The sequence below is a fragment of the Halictus rubicundus genome, chromosome 10 (genome assembly GCF_050948215.1).
Source record: "Halictus rubicundus isolate RS-2024b chromosome 10, iyHalRubi1_principal, whole genome shotgun sequence".
Lineage (NCBI taxonomy): Eukaryota > Metazoa > Arthropoda > Insecta > Hymenoptera > Halictidae > Halictus > Halictus rubicundus.
Genome location: NC_135158.1, coordinates 8405996 through 8422615, shown reverse-complemented (window position 1 = coordinate 8422615; position 16620 = coordinate 8405996). Strand labels below are relative to the sequence as shown.

Below are 16620 nucleotides of genomic sequence, written 5' to 3'. Positions count from 1 at the left end.
CCATTGAAAATATTTTATATCTACTGATATATTTTATTAACATATAAAAGAAAATTCTATTCTGTGCCCCAGAGAAAGTATTAAAACGAGAATGAAGATCGTAACCTCACGAAGATGACACCGTGATTTCCATGTAGATACAAAGATAGATCTCCTGTGTATTCTGAGTCTAAATTTAGTATAGAATTTGTATCCTTTCTGCCTTCGGAGCCTGTTACACTGCACTGCAAATGGAATTCAACTTCGTGCCCAACTCCTCGAAATCATGCAACCATTCCAATAACTTTGACAATGTTCACATTCATTCCTAATTGGATTCGTTCTATTTGTTTGCTGAAAACAACATTGCCGTTCCCTCTCCGACTAACATTAGTCGCTTGTATTCGACACGTGGACTCGTGTTCACTTCCAAACGGTAAATCATAGAAAATAATAGACATGCATGCGAACTATCAAGTTCAAGTATAATGTAATAGCTTCGGCAAAAAGCTTCATTGCTTACGACCGCACGGCGGAGTTGAGAGAACCGCGTGAACGAGCTCATTTCAATTTTAAAATAATCATTAAATCGGAAACTCGTATTTCTCGGTGCGAAAAGGGCGCGAGTTCGTCAGCACGCGATCAGGGTCGCGCAAGGTCAACTCGGGCTCAGCCATTTTCCAGCAAGGCATTCTCCCCTTCCATGTCATACCCGCGACGACCTCGAACTCTGTTACATCATTGACCCGCGTTCGAGCAAGAAAAAAGTTAATATTCATCTGAATATAAATTATGAATTTATCGTTCGACCGGCGGAAAATTAGAAACTATTTTCGAACGAGTCTTAATCTCCTGGTGGTCACGCGTCCCCCACCACGAGGTTCCACTGCACCTAAGAGCCCCTCGAGTGAATGCTAATGGAACGATTAGGAATTAATCCGCAACAGAATTTTACTATCTAATCAAACGTAAAGCGGCGCGTTCGTTGCGTCATCTATTGCAAAGAACTTTCGAGTCCAGCCACCGCGCCGAACCGGGCCGGGTCGGATCGTGTGCGCGTTTCGAATTTCCCGCCAATTCCGCGCGCCTGTGGCATTGATCTGCCGGTGACGTCACCGACACACCCGCCTGCCAGCCAATAGGACCGTTTTATGAATGAATGGTATAGTGCATGCACGCCGAGGAACGTGCAAAAGACCGATGCACAGTGATTCGTTCCTGCGAGATGCACGTGGCGGAATTCACAGGCCGAGGATATCGTTCGCGCTACAACGCTGCCGCGTTTACGCAATGCTTTTCTATGCAAATGTATGCGGTGCCGGGACAGGACAGGGGGCATCGGGTTCTTCCTAGCGGGAACTTTATTTCGGGACCTATACGCCTCGACTCCGGGCGGTTTCACGACCGGATCGATCGTCGCCGGCTGGCCCGAAAATATTCGAAATACCTCCCCGCCACGAGGAACCTCTCTATTGACATGGCCCAAGGCCGGGAGCGGCAAAAACCCGTTCTCATCAGTCCCCTTCACGCCAGAATTCGAGTGTGCTCGAATCGGTATAGACTGTTATACAACTGCGCGCGAAGTGTCAAGGACAGCCGACAGACGGAAACATTTCGCCGTGGCGCGACGACCTCGTGTCGCAGAAACGAATCGCGCTATCTCACTATCGGGCGGCCTCGTCGCCTAACCGAACCAGAAACCGGAATCGTTACGCACGTGCACCGGTGCAACACGTTGCGCGGCCAGATCCCAATGTCGGACGTAAACGCGGATCAATATCAAGGCTCCGGATTCGGTTCGATCGAGGAGCCCCGAGAGAGCCGAAGCGTTTGCCGCGCGAAATCGCAACGAGCTTTATCATCGTGACGAGTACGATTCGCTATCGACTTGCATCGGAAGACCGAGCCTCCTCGACGACGACTAGTCAACGGAGTCGGTTATCAACGCCTCCGTACGCGCGCCGAATGCGAGAATTTATGCCAACGCTTATCGATCCCCGATGTGCACATTGACACCGGTGGGCCATCATCGAGCGTGCCACTTTTCCGTCTAGCAGAGCCTGTCGTGATCGATAACGAAACCTGAGGACACATCCGATGTAAATCCCCCCCCCCCCCTCAAAACCACACTATAGCGGGCCACGATCAGACAGGTCGGCAAACATTTCGCAACTGGCTCGTTATCGGCCGATAATCAAACTCGCGTCATTCTTTATCACCCGGACCGGAGATCCCTGTCTGACGTGACGCACCTAGCGCTTAGCTAGCGACTGAACAGATCGCGCTGTCGATGAAACGGATATAGCAACCGTTTTCGACATCACTGGGACTGCTCTTGCTCCAGAGGGATAGTGCTACTGTCAAAACCGTATGATTTCGGAGTATGTCACGCGACTAGTGACCCAGGTGGCCTCGTGTAGGGGCGCTGTTCCTGCTTCTTCGGTAACAAGTGCTTAGCCACCCCACTGAAAGTCACTACGTCCCGTTCCAGCGACATACGAGCACACCATCGAGCACGTTTCTAATTACCGAACTCGTCCCTGCCCTCTTTAACGATTACACGAGAGACTGGGACCGAGGGATAATCCTTTCAACGTACGCTAGTGTTTGTTCCTGGTCAGACACGACGCGTGGACGATCACGGTACAAAGGGGGGGCTCTTTCGATTGGTCTCTCACCTCCTGCTTGATCATGTCACTCGTGGACAACGTCGACGTCTTCATAGCACTTCCCTCGTCGTTGCACCCCGAGCTAAAGCTCCCTAGTTGCTTCGTGTTTCACGGGTTTTTTTTTTCTTTATTCCTCCCGTTCGCGGACCGCCTAGAGCTCTGCTAAACCAACAAGCCAGCTCCGTTTCGTGGGTTTCGCCGACGGTCTCCGGTTCGTTACTGCGTCCCGAACGATTTCTCAGACTATGCGAGAGAGGTTCTTTCTGCACGCGCGCCTGACAGACCACCGACCACAGAGTCTTCGTGTTTCTCGAGTAGTTCGCGTACGATTCACCAGCCAGCAGCGTACCTCACGAGTTTTATATCGCGACTGCTGGCACGGCGGCGCCAGTTCCACGCGCGTACCTACACTCCCATGGGCGAGCGTGCGATGGTCGGATGGTGGGGCGGAAAAGGAGGCCATAGAGGAGACCATCGGGGCCACGAGCCGGTACACCCTTACCGATCGAGGAGGTTCGCTGCAACCCCTGAACCGCCCGCTTGGAGGGAAACTCGAAATTCGACTCGTCATTTGTTTTTGTTACCCTGTATTTCTGGGCTCTCTTCTTTTTAAGTTCACATCCGCAATACTCTTTGCGAACCTTCGCGTCTGTTACAGAATACTACCCCCGGTCTGGAAAGTATTCGAGAGTGGGCGTTCGTTGGAATTGTTCAATCATTTTGTCTGGAAAGTGGTAAATACGAGGAGCTCCTCTGAGTATACTAAAAAGAGGTGATAAGACACCTGTTTCGTGAGGGGACCGCAGTACCACAGAAGTGGAAGTGTTTGGACAAAGTTCGGCGTTTGTTGCATTGTTCAGGTGCCTTATATAAAAAAAAAAATGATAAATGACGGGACGTTCTAGAAATAATTCGAATTTCTCTCTATATGTATTTGCGGAAGGTGAAAAATCAATAGGGTGTCTTATTTTGAGCCTTACCCACTACTCAGCCTTCCTGAAAATAAATGGCTTCTAAATAAGAGATATCTACTAACAAACTCCAATGTACAGACTTTCTATAAAAAATTCAGAGAATAGGACATTAATAATAATAACGCTTCAGACGGCTGTCTACTGGCATTAAATAACCGACTACTGTCCGCAAGTACAACGTAAAGAATAAGTATGTTACGTGTTTGTTAATTTGGTCAAACACCTTTACGCGAAGGGTACTTGACTGAAGAAATTACGAGAAATTAGCAGGACTTGAAAATACCGATATTTTCGGATCAATATATCGATGCAGTCCCGAGTGATTCTCGAGTGATAGAGTTTAACTGAAATAATTACCGATGCATTATCGGCCGAGATTTTGGAACGAAATTATACGCATCAACGAAGACTGAACAACGCAAACGCTATTAACCAAAAATGGAATCGATGAGAATTCTACTTGCGAGCACATAGTAAATACCGAACGTATTTGGTTACTACTTAAGTCGATTTTCCTCGAATTATCAATAATAATGTTTCTTCTTTATTTCACAAAGATTTCTGCCTGCGATAAAGAATCGAACGATACGATATCTAAAACCCATTAATTTCAGGGATTTATACTATCTGATGAAGTTGCGATCCTACATAGCAAAGAAAAATTCCGCGTCAAATATACATTGACGGCTAAAAAGAATTCAAACACGTACTATTAATATTATCAATATTTGATGGTATCGAACATGCTCCACATTGTTTTATCTCGTGTGTAATCATCTGCTCTTTTTCGCTGCCTTTGGATTCAAGTATAAAGCGTAAAAAATACAAAAAGGTGATCGAAATACCCAAAAAAGGCACCTTGCACCTTCTCCATCAATCTTTTCAATTATATTTTTCAACTCTCCCTCTCTATTTCTAAATTTTTATTCGGAACGCTTTATTTTATATTTCGCATTTTCTTGAAACCTTCTAACTTTGAACCAGTTTTCATTTTTATCGCTCCAGCTATAAACAATGATTTATCTATTCTACAGTGGCGAGGATAGTACGTATCATAATTTGAAAAATTATTAGCTAACAAATAATGAAACTTAATGGGTCACTTTGACTCGTTTCAGTCATTTTTTAACGAAACCCACCGTACCCCCAGGGTTGATAATAAAAGGGGGTTTTTAAATTTTTAATTTTAAATGAAGGCTCGAGGTTCCTGGTGTGAGACTACGGCACTGGAGTCTAGCGCGGTAGTGGGGTTTGTGGCGAATGGTGGGGATCCAGAGAAGGGTTAACTTCCCCTCGTTCGTACACTTTGTTGCGACCGAAACAACATCGGTGAACGCGCCGTACGGGAGATGGAGGCTCGTCTTCCCAAGGACAAAATGGTCATTCGATTCCACGACGTCCGATTTGGCAGACCGGTTGCATCATGCGATACAGTTCCATTGCGCCGCTACACGCAATCTTCGCGTTTTGTTTGCGTTTACGATCGAACGATTTTACTTGCGCCAAACTACCCCTCTCACCGATGCAACTGATACGTTTTGACACCCCTTAATCTTCGAAAAATGCGAGTCATTTTTAATTTCTCATTTACTATATCTGGTTCAATTGTATGTTTTCCATCATTAATTTTTCTACCTTTTCTCGTAGTATTCACTTGTTGATTTTCTCTTGAACATGTTCAGTGTCTGTATTCCCCTGTCTTATTGCTTCGTCCAGACAGAGTAGTGACATTTAAAGATTTAACGATGCCATAAAGCATAGAGTGACTGCAGAGTGCAGCAACAGGAGACGACGAAGATTCCTCAAATATCTTTCGAAGCTGTCAAGATTATTCGCGTTTGATTTAATGGTATATTTAGGCTGACTAATCTAGTGTACGTGAGTGATAAATCGTCCACGATATCGTCAATTTCGAGCCCACGTTTTTGTCATTACGCTCCATTGCTTGCGAATAAAATTCAATAATATTGCATGCCTTGTCGGACAGTGTCCCATTGATTTACGTCACTGTTATTATTAGTAATGAAGCAGTCGCAAATAAAAGTTCAATGCTTCCGGGGAAACAACATTTTGCTATTAACTTTCGTAGTGTCGTAGTTATTGGTCTTAACCTAACAAGTGAAATTCAAAATGTGAAGACATTAAACGAAAAGATTAATTGATTGATCTGCTGTTCCCCACAATTGGCTCGGAAACTTTTTATTTTGCAGAAAGTTTCGCAATCCAATTACTAGTATTTGTGGAAAATATACTTCAAGTGACAAAGTTGCGTGATACATACAGCCAATTGCGCAGTCGTGTTCCATCGATCGCCGCGAATGGAAGATTCAAATGGTCAGCATGTATACATTCAGCTTTAGCTTTAATAGCAATGTCTCTAGCGTCTCCGTGTATCCTCGGGAGATTATCATTTTCGCAAGGCACGCGATACGTTCCCGTCTATTTCGTCGTTTGCAGAGAACAGCGTACGCACGAGACCCAAGAGAGAACGAGAACAAACAATTCCCGATAGATCGCGGTTAATCGATACTCGATCAGAGCTATTCGTCGCACGGTCGGCTATGAAATCGCGAGCGAATCGCAACAACGCGCCGGAGAAATTCCACCGAGTCACGATTATTACCAACAGCTTCGTTCACGGAATCGGACGTGCGATTGCCGACGAGTGTTAATTACATCGCGACGTCTCACCTTGACGAACTCGGAGAGGAACCTTTGGAGCGAGGATCGAATCGGGAACGAGAATGCACGACGACGAAAAATTGCGCGCGATTAATTCAATTCAAACGGACTTTCTAACTTGAATTCTTTTCCCGATCGAACGATCATTTTCAGCGCTGTTCGTTATTCTCACGCCGCCGAGCCTCTAGCGGAAATTAAAGCTGGACGGTTCAAATTCCCTCGAAACGAACAAGTTAGCGTTCAGTGAGTCATGCAATCGGTACGGGTTATGTCTACAGTTCGATGTAGCTCGTTGTAGGCAGTAACAACCTGCACAAGAGAAAGTTGAATGGCGCATGAATGTTTCGCGAAGGTGTGGTTTTTTTTTCTAATTTATCCCTGATGCTTTGATACTCGGAAACATACTACTGTTGAGAGTAAACTTTCGCAGAAGAATAAAAATTTTTCATCATTGATCATTAGACTGCGGATTTTTATGCAAAATAAAGATCGTCTGGATCTATTGCGAGAAACAGGAGCCGCTTCGAAATTGCATTCGTTTATGTAAAAATGAACTAGAAAAATTAATCTTTCAATATCATCCAATAAAATAAATCTCTCGCGGCCTATAAGATGACGCTGTTATCACGTAAAAAATTTTTGGTAGAATTTTAAATATTGGAGAATCATTTCCAATGCTCAAGTTAGGACTCTGCGTTTCGAAGTAAGCAGATGCCCAATGACGTGCGGACAACGTTTAAAACACTGACTACCAAATCAACGGCTATAAAAATTGCGCTGGTGTCTGTTGACCGAAGCACAAAATCTGACCATTTAAGATTTACGAGAGTAGTTACCCGTTTTTTCAAGCTGGACAAAAAGTTGCGTCACCCGGCGGGCTAGGACACGAAAGCATACGACTCCTACGCGAAAATTGCATCGGTAATGATGAAACACAGGCGTGCCGTACGTGCGCAACCTTGTCAGTTTAAGGGATGACGCAACGGACGACTGGTTTCGACGAGGGAATGAAAGTCGACGCGCGATTGGTCGACCGCGAGGGCTCGAACGGTCGATCCCTCTTGCTTGACGTCATCAAATTCATCTGGGGAACGCATGTCGAATACTCGGCAAGAGCACGTGGCTTCTTCAATGGACCGCCGACGGAGCAATGTTCACGAGAATGCATGGCAATTACGGAAAAATGTTTTTCAATTTTCCTTCTTTTCGAACATCAACGATCTCGAAAATGATCAGAGAAAAAATGGAATGCTTTTGGAATTATTTTCAAAAAATTTCATTGGAGCAACGTTGCAGCTAGCAATGAAGCTTCATTAGGAGTCGGAAGACACGTTGACGCTAGCCTTGTTATAGTTATAGCATTACATCATATTACGCAATAGATAAATCACCACAGATTAAATCAGCCGAACAACTTTTTGTGTCTTCAGACGTTTGATGAAGTTGTGCTGTTACTATGCGTTGAGAAGATAATTCTAAAAAGGCATAGTTTGAACGTACACCGAAAAACCTCGTCATTAAAGACTACATAACATCGAGAATGAAACTGCGATGCGATAATGAAAGTAAATTGAGCAGAAGCGAATCCGACTGCTTTTGTTATTCATGAATGGACTATGGATGTCTATGCAAATCCCCGGGCTTGTACAGAGAGCTTGTAGATTTTAGGAAGTGGAGGATTGAATGGAAATTTGGTCAACGTTGCAGGATCTTTTAGTGAACCAGGGACGCAAGGAAAAATAGTTCTCGCTTCCAGAAATATTTTGGACAGAATACTACCTCACTTTTTAATTGTGAGCAAATGTGTATTGTGTTCAAGCGAAATGGCTAGGAGCACGAGTAAGTTTCTTTGCTTTTTGTCGAGTGTGAAACATCAGCAGAAAAAAGTTATGCAATTAATATTTATCAGTTGTTAGAGATTATAGACCACGTACGCAGTCGTGAGAAGTATTGCGATCGAGTGCTGATTCGAGCGCGTTTTTCATTTTTCATTCGCTTGATAAAGGGACTAAAAAGTGTTAGTATTCTCATTCAGTATTTCCAAACAGTTTAATGTCAATAGAGATACCAATGTGTATGATAAGGCTGTTGCACCGATTACTTCACACAGGATGACGATTATTTCGGTCCGTACGTGTAATACTAATCACGATCCCATTCATTGAACATAAGAAAAGTTACATCAATACTACATTGTTACATTAGTCAGCTGGATTTATCACCAGCAAATGAATAAACAGAGTGTACATCTTAAAATCTGCTGAAACTATACAACGACGTGACAAAGTTTATCAGGCATTTCCGTTTAAACAGTGACTAATGGGAATTTTTAATGTAACGCACGAATGACTAAAATAATTTAATCGGTTTGCTTTCTTCTTCAATTTACAGTGTGAAGCAACGAGGCACTGCAAGAAGACCCTTATAATTTTTTTATAGCATGGATAGCGACATTATTGGAGCGTTAAAAGCATTACAAAATTACACGAGTAATATACTCACAATATACACAATCTGAATCCTACAATTGAAAGGTTGAAGAACCCTACAATTCCCTGCCTAAAATCGCAAACAAACCGCAAAATGAAAAGCGCATAAATTCATCAGCTGTGCAGAAAAATATTCAGTCATATAAGTCTCGTGTGCAGTAGCTGGAAATTTTTGATTTATGAGCATGCGGGTAATTTATGTATCTTGGCAAAGCATGCATGAGCTCAGCCGCATAATTTCAGGCCCAGTGTTTTTACCTGCGTTACACTGCTCATGTAACTATCGCGTTGCTAATCCCGGATTTAATACGATTTCAGGTTGAAATTACATCGGAAACTATTTACCAGTTATCGAGAGCCGGGAAACCTAAAAGATGAGATTTCAGTTTCCTGATAAAAAAAATTCTAAAAAATTCTGGGGGCGCGAAATTATTATTCCCCGAACTGTTTTAAAAGCAGTTTCGAACGATAAACGCGATCAACTCGGAAGTTCGTTTTTCCTCGTGGCGCGATAGCGTCCACGTAACGAACTGCACGAGAATAGTGTATGTATAGAAAAGTATGTGTACAGGATTCACGTTTCGTATTCCGGGAATGGTTTCGTCATCGTGAACCAGCGAAGAATGTGATCGGTGAACTGAAACGTGTTCCGGCTCACGCATGCTTCTCTTCTCCGTGCGGACGCGCGCGTAGTCCGTTTGGAAACGCTGAACAGAGCACAGCCGAATTTTCACCTAACCCGTGAGCATGCTCCAAAGCATTCTCAATAGCGCCGCAACTCTTTTGGCGAAAGTCTTCTCGCGTAAAAAATCCAGGAACCGATAAAATTTCACTTCAATTAGCAGTTTTTCAAATTATGAAAGTGCTTTCAATGGAAATTGAATTTCTTCAGTCAAACAGACGCAATCAAAATTTACACAAACTCGATCTTGTAATTTTTAAACGGCTACTAATCGCTTTCGCGCTCGGTAGATTTAGCGTTAATGATGAATCAACTGTGGATCTTACGCACCGATAACATTTTCAAATCTGACAAAATCTTAATCCTTGACCGAGCATATAAATTCGAGTTAAAAAGTATCTACCGGCAAATAAAATTTGTTATCAAGCCTGATCTCCGTAAATCCTGAACAAATCGAAGAGTAAATCTTAACAATAAAGTGACTGGCGTGTGCAGGCTTGTAAAAAGGAGACGATTGAATTCTGTACAAAATTTGTACAATTTTTTGACATGTACTGGAATAGTAAAACTAACTTAATCATTTCCGATGGAAATGTTTTTGCACTTTCAATAAACAACCGGTGATTTGACCGTGGCAGATTTAGCGTTGAATCGCAAATATACAAAATAACTGGAAACGGTTATCTCCAACAAAGAATGTTGAGATTAACTATTTGCACAAATTCTCTGTACGACCGTCTTGGAAAATTTTTATTTGATTTTAAAACTCGCAATGTTTTGTTCTGATAACAACATATCGATCAGAAAAGGACTTTGACTAACAGAACCGAAAGAGTTTGGAAAAGTTTTAATTATTACTTCGACGACTAAATCATTTTTGAAATTTTATATCGGTTTATCTGAATCACCGGCCAAATCTTTGCTTCACAGGAACTTATAAACATCTGGGTGTATATTTATTGGAGGATTAGATATGTTCGAGAGTGTTTTTTATCGGCTCACGGGCTTTGTTAATCCCCTGTTTGAGTTTTATCTTTCGTTTATGTAATACTTTGCGTACTTAATTTGTACGATGTAAATTTATATTTTCTATTAACCTTTTACGTTTACCGACTCACTTAGATTATTACATCACCGACTTACATTACCAATCAAAGCGATTCAACGTCCACTAATAGAGAATCATTGAAATCCTTTAAGAGCCAAGGGAATTGACCGGTATCTATCAATTCTATTCGAAAAATCACTGAATGATCTGTTTATCAGCGTCTTACGCATCAACAGCTATTGTGATCTGTGAGCATCAGAGTCTGAAACTGTCTGTTGAAGTGCCTAGGCTTATACCTCGAGATGTTAGAGGCGAGTACCACGGTCAAGGACGAATTGCGCCGTCCTCTTTTAATCGGATCAGTGGACTAAGGCACTCTCAAACTCGCTTCAGTCTTTTGGCCGCAAAGAATTTTTCACTAGCTCGTTAGCAATATTGAACTCGTCCTACAAGACTGCATCGACTTCTGCATCAGCATAACAATAAATCGTTCTCCAACTAGTCCTCAATGGGGTCTAACAATAAGTGATGACACGGTGCCTCTGGCTTCTATATTTTGCGAAAATTAGTCACGGACTATTTCAACTTCTGTATTAACATAATAATAAACTTCCAATTACGGCTACTGAGACAATTCATTACTTAGAATCCACGAGGAGAAGTTTCTAGAAAAATATCATCTAACCAAAAACCTACACTGTTTAATTGACTGAATTGGTTTAATGAGCTCGATCGGCACAGGAAGTTGCTCCAATCGCAACTCCGTTGAACCTACCACAATGCAACGCTCTTATCAAGCTCCCATCTCGAAAATTCGTCGGACTTTGTCCGTGACCAACGATCAATGAATATCTACAGTTATCCACCAAAGATTTCCGTAGTCACTATCGAAAAAGAATGATCTCAGATTCGCAGACTGGTTTCGTCATAAAGACTCGACACATTTATTTAACCCAGACGATCCTCCGACTCGATAATTCGATCGATCTTATCAGGAATCTCGGGATAATTTAATCCCTGAAGAATTTCGAGGTACGCCTGGTCTTCTATTCTTATCGTCGTATACTTGACACGGATGATCGAGTGATTGCGCGTGTTTACACTATTGAACCGTATGGAAAGTTCGTGCTGATTCTTTCAGTAAACAGGCCATTTCTTTGTCCACTGGGTTTGTTAATTCTTGGCGCCGCTTGCGATTAACACTAGAACTACCGAGCAATAAATGCGACTGACGTATATTGCTTTGTAACAGTGATAAGACTGTGCCCGTTCAGACTTCATAAAACTTTTATTGTAATGTGTGCTTCAATGAAGAGGTTCATTACAAAATTTCCGATTAAAACATTTTTACAATTTCAGTAATTGTAAAAGAAAAAATTAGGAACCCGTCATTTTGACTGGTCCGGTAGTTCTAGTGTTAATATTGCTCTCACGAGTAAAATGAAGATGCAGGGAAGGAAAGAAAAATTGTCGAAAAGATCTTTCTCGAACAAGAGAAATAGAAATTGTCTGATATTAACTGCGTCGGAAGATACGAAATAAAAATTGATAGAAGTCGTTTCAGAAGAAAGTAAATTAAAAACTGTCGGATAGAAGTATTGCTAGAACAAGAGAACTAGAAAATGTCTGACAGAAGTCTTGCTAGGCCTTTAGGTCCTAGCTTAATAAGGTCTTAGCTATTTTGTCAATAGCTGCGATCGTTGAGCTCGTGATTTTTATCCCCCCGAACTTGGCACATTCTTCGCGAGTTTTTGTATCGATGTATGCGACTCTAACGAAGACGCAGGCTGGACCAGGAGAAATCGGGGCATGAAATCGCACGAATTTTACCGGAGGCCCTGAACGAACAGCTTCACATCTATACGTGTCCCAGCGCACGTAACAATCTCCTCGAGATCGTAAAGACGTGCCTGCTTCGGCATATATGTACTTGGCCCTGTCGACGGAGGCTCTTCTGGTTTCAGGAGAATTTGCTGTCCGTCAATGTCGGAGCATGTAAAATGCTTCGAACTGTTTCGAACCCCTGATTCAGTCTGCGCGAAACTTGCTCGATAAAAATACTCCCTGTCGCTTTCTGTTTGTTTCTAGTCGCTAGTCTATGCTGCGTATGTTTACGCAAATTCACGAAGAGGTGTAGCATTACAAGATTGTTGCTTCCGTTCAAGATTTTGTCTGAATTGAATTCTTTAGGAACATTAATCATCGCAACATGGAAGTGTGGAGAAAACAACTTAAAAAGAACAGGCTGTTCAACTTGCTCGGGTGAAATCAAAATTTCGTGTCGTGTCAAGAATTTTAAGAACAGCGGGAACGAGCGCGGCCAATTTGCATCGCTTTCATCTGCACATCGATTCAATTTACATTTCGTTCGAATTTTTCTCAGGTGGAATTATGTACACGTATCGATCGTTCATTCGTATTGAACCTCGTCGTCGAAGCAGGGTGACAGTAGGTAGAACGTTTGTCGGCTTCCATATGAGCGCTGCGCAAACATACTTAAAGGTATCTTGTTCCGATTACCATTTCCGGAAAAAGACTTATCGCCGCCGAGTATCCGAGACCGGTTTCGACCAACTCTCACAATGCGTGACCCTTAGTGGGTCCATTTTATGATGGTTGCTTTTAATTCCACGGTATTTGGAAAGCCTGATTAGCCTTGAAGTTATCATAGTAAATGAATAATATCCTCAAATCTCATACAGCCTGACCACTCATTTAGGCGATATCGGAATGTGTAAGGATCGTGCGTCAAGTCAAAAATCGGTTATTCACAAAATCATAATAAAAGTAAATGATACGGATAACAATGATAACAACACTTTTCTTACATTTTATTTGATACTGAACAACCGATAACTCACGGCAGATAACACGTTAAAATTAAAAAATAAAACAGATTTTTCAGGTGTATAAGACTGTTCTTGGAATCATCTATCATGCTTTTTCTACCGAATTATTTTCCTTCTACTTGTATCCCTCTGCACTCGAATGGCGACTATAAGCGCCATTAAAAATTACCATTACTATGTTTGTATCGAAGAAATTGCTAAAAATTCAAGTATTCATATCGATCAACCAATCGATAAAGCAGCGAACATTTAATCGATCCGACGAGAGAGTACCTTTATGGTTCTGTAGTGTGAGTGTAATGTCGTTTACAGATCCGACGCATCGTCTCGTCGCGCACCAGTTGCGTCACGTGTCTCCGTTCTCGCGTACGCAAATACAGAGATTTATGCAGCGTGTCGATCGATCACGTGATCTGTCCTAAGTACACGGACATGGGTGCATATCGGGGCCGGGTGTCGACCAGCGCGATTCGTGGAAGTTGTCTGATACGGTGCAATTGGCTCTCCCGATGCGATGTTTGACTTCTCTTAACGAGAGTCCAATTGGACCTCCTTAACCACTTTCGCCGCAGAAGAACGAGAGAAATAATAATCGACATTATTCGAAGCACTGTCGGAAATCATGATCGACGCACTCTAGAAACCTCTGAAATCGTTTAACCCGTTGCGCTGGAATGACGTGCCACGCACGTCGAGCCGTTTTCGTCCCGGAGTTGGAAACGACGTGTCGCGCACGTCGGAAATGTATTATCTCAGAATTCTCAATTTGGTTATTCCTTCGTTTATTTGAATCCTCCTGTCTTTTCTTTAGAAAAAAACTTTTTTTCTCGCGTGTCCGCGTGACCTGAGGTCCTCGACCTTTCTCAATTCATACTGCAGCTTCATACTGTAGCATTCATACTGTAGCTATCATCAAGCTTTAAATATTCATTAGAATTCCAGAGGACTCTGTTTATCTCGATAATTAGAATCTGGGTTATATTTTCCGTGGAACATAGCGAAGGCTTGTTACGCGAATGAATAACGAATACCACATTTCTCGCGACAACTGTCATACTCTTCTCAAGACAGTTTTGCTCCGCTATCTCGAGCAATTACCGTCGGTAGAGGAAGTTTCGTCTGGCCATCGTAAATTCGACGCGTGAATCAAACCCTGTCCGTTTTCTGCGGTCTTTAGTTTTCCTCTTCGGGCAGTTATAGTTACGCCGATTAAGCGGCCGCGTTATCGTTTCGGCGTACATGTAAAATTTAATTCCCATGTCGGGCGTCACGCTGTGAATTATCTACGCTCTCCGGGACTTAGGGTGTAACGTTAAGTGAATTAGGCGGCCGTTTTATCAAGCACTCTATTATCTCTCTCTCTCTCCCTCTCTCTCTCTCTCTCTCTCTCTCTCTCTCTCTCTCTCTCTCTCTCTGTGTGTGTGTGTGTGTGTATTCGAGAGTTTATTTTGGCCGGAATAGAGCGAATTGAGACTCGAGGAATTTCCGAAATTGCGCATTTTCACCGATTTTGATCGAGCCATTAACACTAGGTTAACTGAAAGTCACTAAAAGTGACTATTTTGCATTACTTTGTAAAAATAACAAGAACGTGCTACCCACATTTTTAGCAATATTTTAAAAATCATATATACCCAAAGAAATAAATTGAGTAAATAATTTCTGGTAAATTAATACTGATTCATAAAGAATTCGCATATTTTAAATCGGTGCTATACTTACAAGTCTTGTAACTGTTAAAATGTAGTAATACAGAGATAGGCGTTTCGCCATATTGAAAAAAAGTCATACTTAAGAATCATTCAAGATAAAAAATATTTACTTGTGGATCGTTCGCCACCGAAGGTGGGGCCTTCTTACAGTTCTCACACATGATGTGTTTCCTTACGGAAGTCAAAAAATGTTCTTCGCTAGAAGTATCTGGAGTAAAAAATTATTCGCAGCACGTTGCGCTAGCCACTGCTTTGAATTTGTTTACACAACGGGGATAGAAAATTGCGAACACTCGAAAAGCTAATCGAAATTTCAGCGTCAGTTTCAGTGCGTACAGAAATTATACACCGAAATGAAACTACCGTTCATTTTCTCCATTTTGTATGTTACCAAGATTGCAAACAAGTATTATTAAATACTTGGTACGAATAAATTGCTATATCAATTTGTTATTAGCGTTTGACGCGAATTGCTAGATTACTGTTTCGAAATTACAGTTTTTATGGGAGAACGAAGACGAACAGAGGCTGTGCTCATTTTTTGCTTGCTTGTACGATAAATTAATGAGCAAACATACGCGTCAACTTGCGCATACAGTGACTTAAGTAGCAATTGAAAGCGGGTCAGCTAACTTAAAAGAGGTGGCGAGAGTTTCTACCCTCTTAACTTCCTATTAAAACTGATTCGCGTAGTTTTTTTTATATCGTATGCTCTTTGCCATTAAACGTTTCCTTCTTGTATCACGCACTTCTTAACGTTTAACAAATAATTGGATGTAATTAGTTCAAATGGTACTTCAAAACCGGCTGACAAACTTAGCAGGAACGAAATTTCTGCTCTTTTCATTATTCATCTGATAACATCATGCATCCAAAATTCTCGCGATAATAATAGAATTTTTCTAAAGCATAATAAACTGTTAACGTTCACGTTCAAGGAGAAAGTAAATAGTGTTCGTTAAAATGCGAATCTAACTACTTTATTAATCAGTAGACAGCGGATGTTCATTCAGTTATAATGTGTCGAAATATGCAAAATATATGCAAGATGTATGCAAGGTATATGCTAAATATATGTATAGAGAATGTATGTATGTACGGATCTGTAAAATAGTAATTATTTCACTGTTTCATTTCTTATAATTTAAATGTGCACTTATGCAAAACATATGCAATATTCAAAATATGCAAAATAAAAATTATATTTTTAAAATCCTCTAATGACAAAACATATTTCTGTTTAGGTCCCAGTTTTTTATCCATTTTCAATAAAAATATGCATTTGCATAAACATCCGCAGTCTACTAATCAGTCACGTCTTAACCAAAAAAAAAAATTCGACGCAGTACGTGATCATTTTTAATTTTGAGCAGAATTAGAGGGTGAAATTACTTAATTGCCTTTTTAGAGACGACGGGTACACACATTTCATCTTCGCGGTGCTTCTTGCAACAAGGTCTGCGAACGACCAGCTTAACCGGCTGAAAATTTAATGGAAAATTTCTTTACCGATTACTCGCGAGATTATAACGTAAC

At 41.7% G+C, this 16620-nt stretch overlaps 1 protein-coding gene across 2 annotated transcripts in view; it reads right to left on the bottom strand.

Annotated features, from left to right (window-relative positions):
* Window positions 1-16620, bottom strand: part of Hex-a (Hexokinase A) — a 35561-nt gene that overhangs the window by 12244 nt on the left and 6697 nt on the right. The window contains exon 1 of one of the 2 annotated variants that reach the window (XM_076795117.1): window positions 2658-3020. The exons of the other annotated variant lie outside the window; for it this stretch is intronic. Coding sequence (XP_076651232.1) covers window positions 2658-2702 — 45 coding nt within the window. The 5' untranslated portion in view covers window positions 2703-3020. Of the gene's footprint in view, window positions 1-2657; window positions 3021-16620 lie in introns of those variants that run through there. 2 annotated transcript variants of the gene reach the window in all.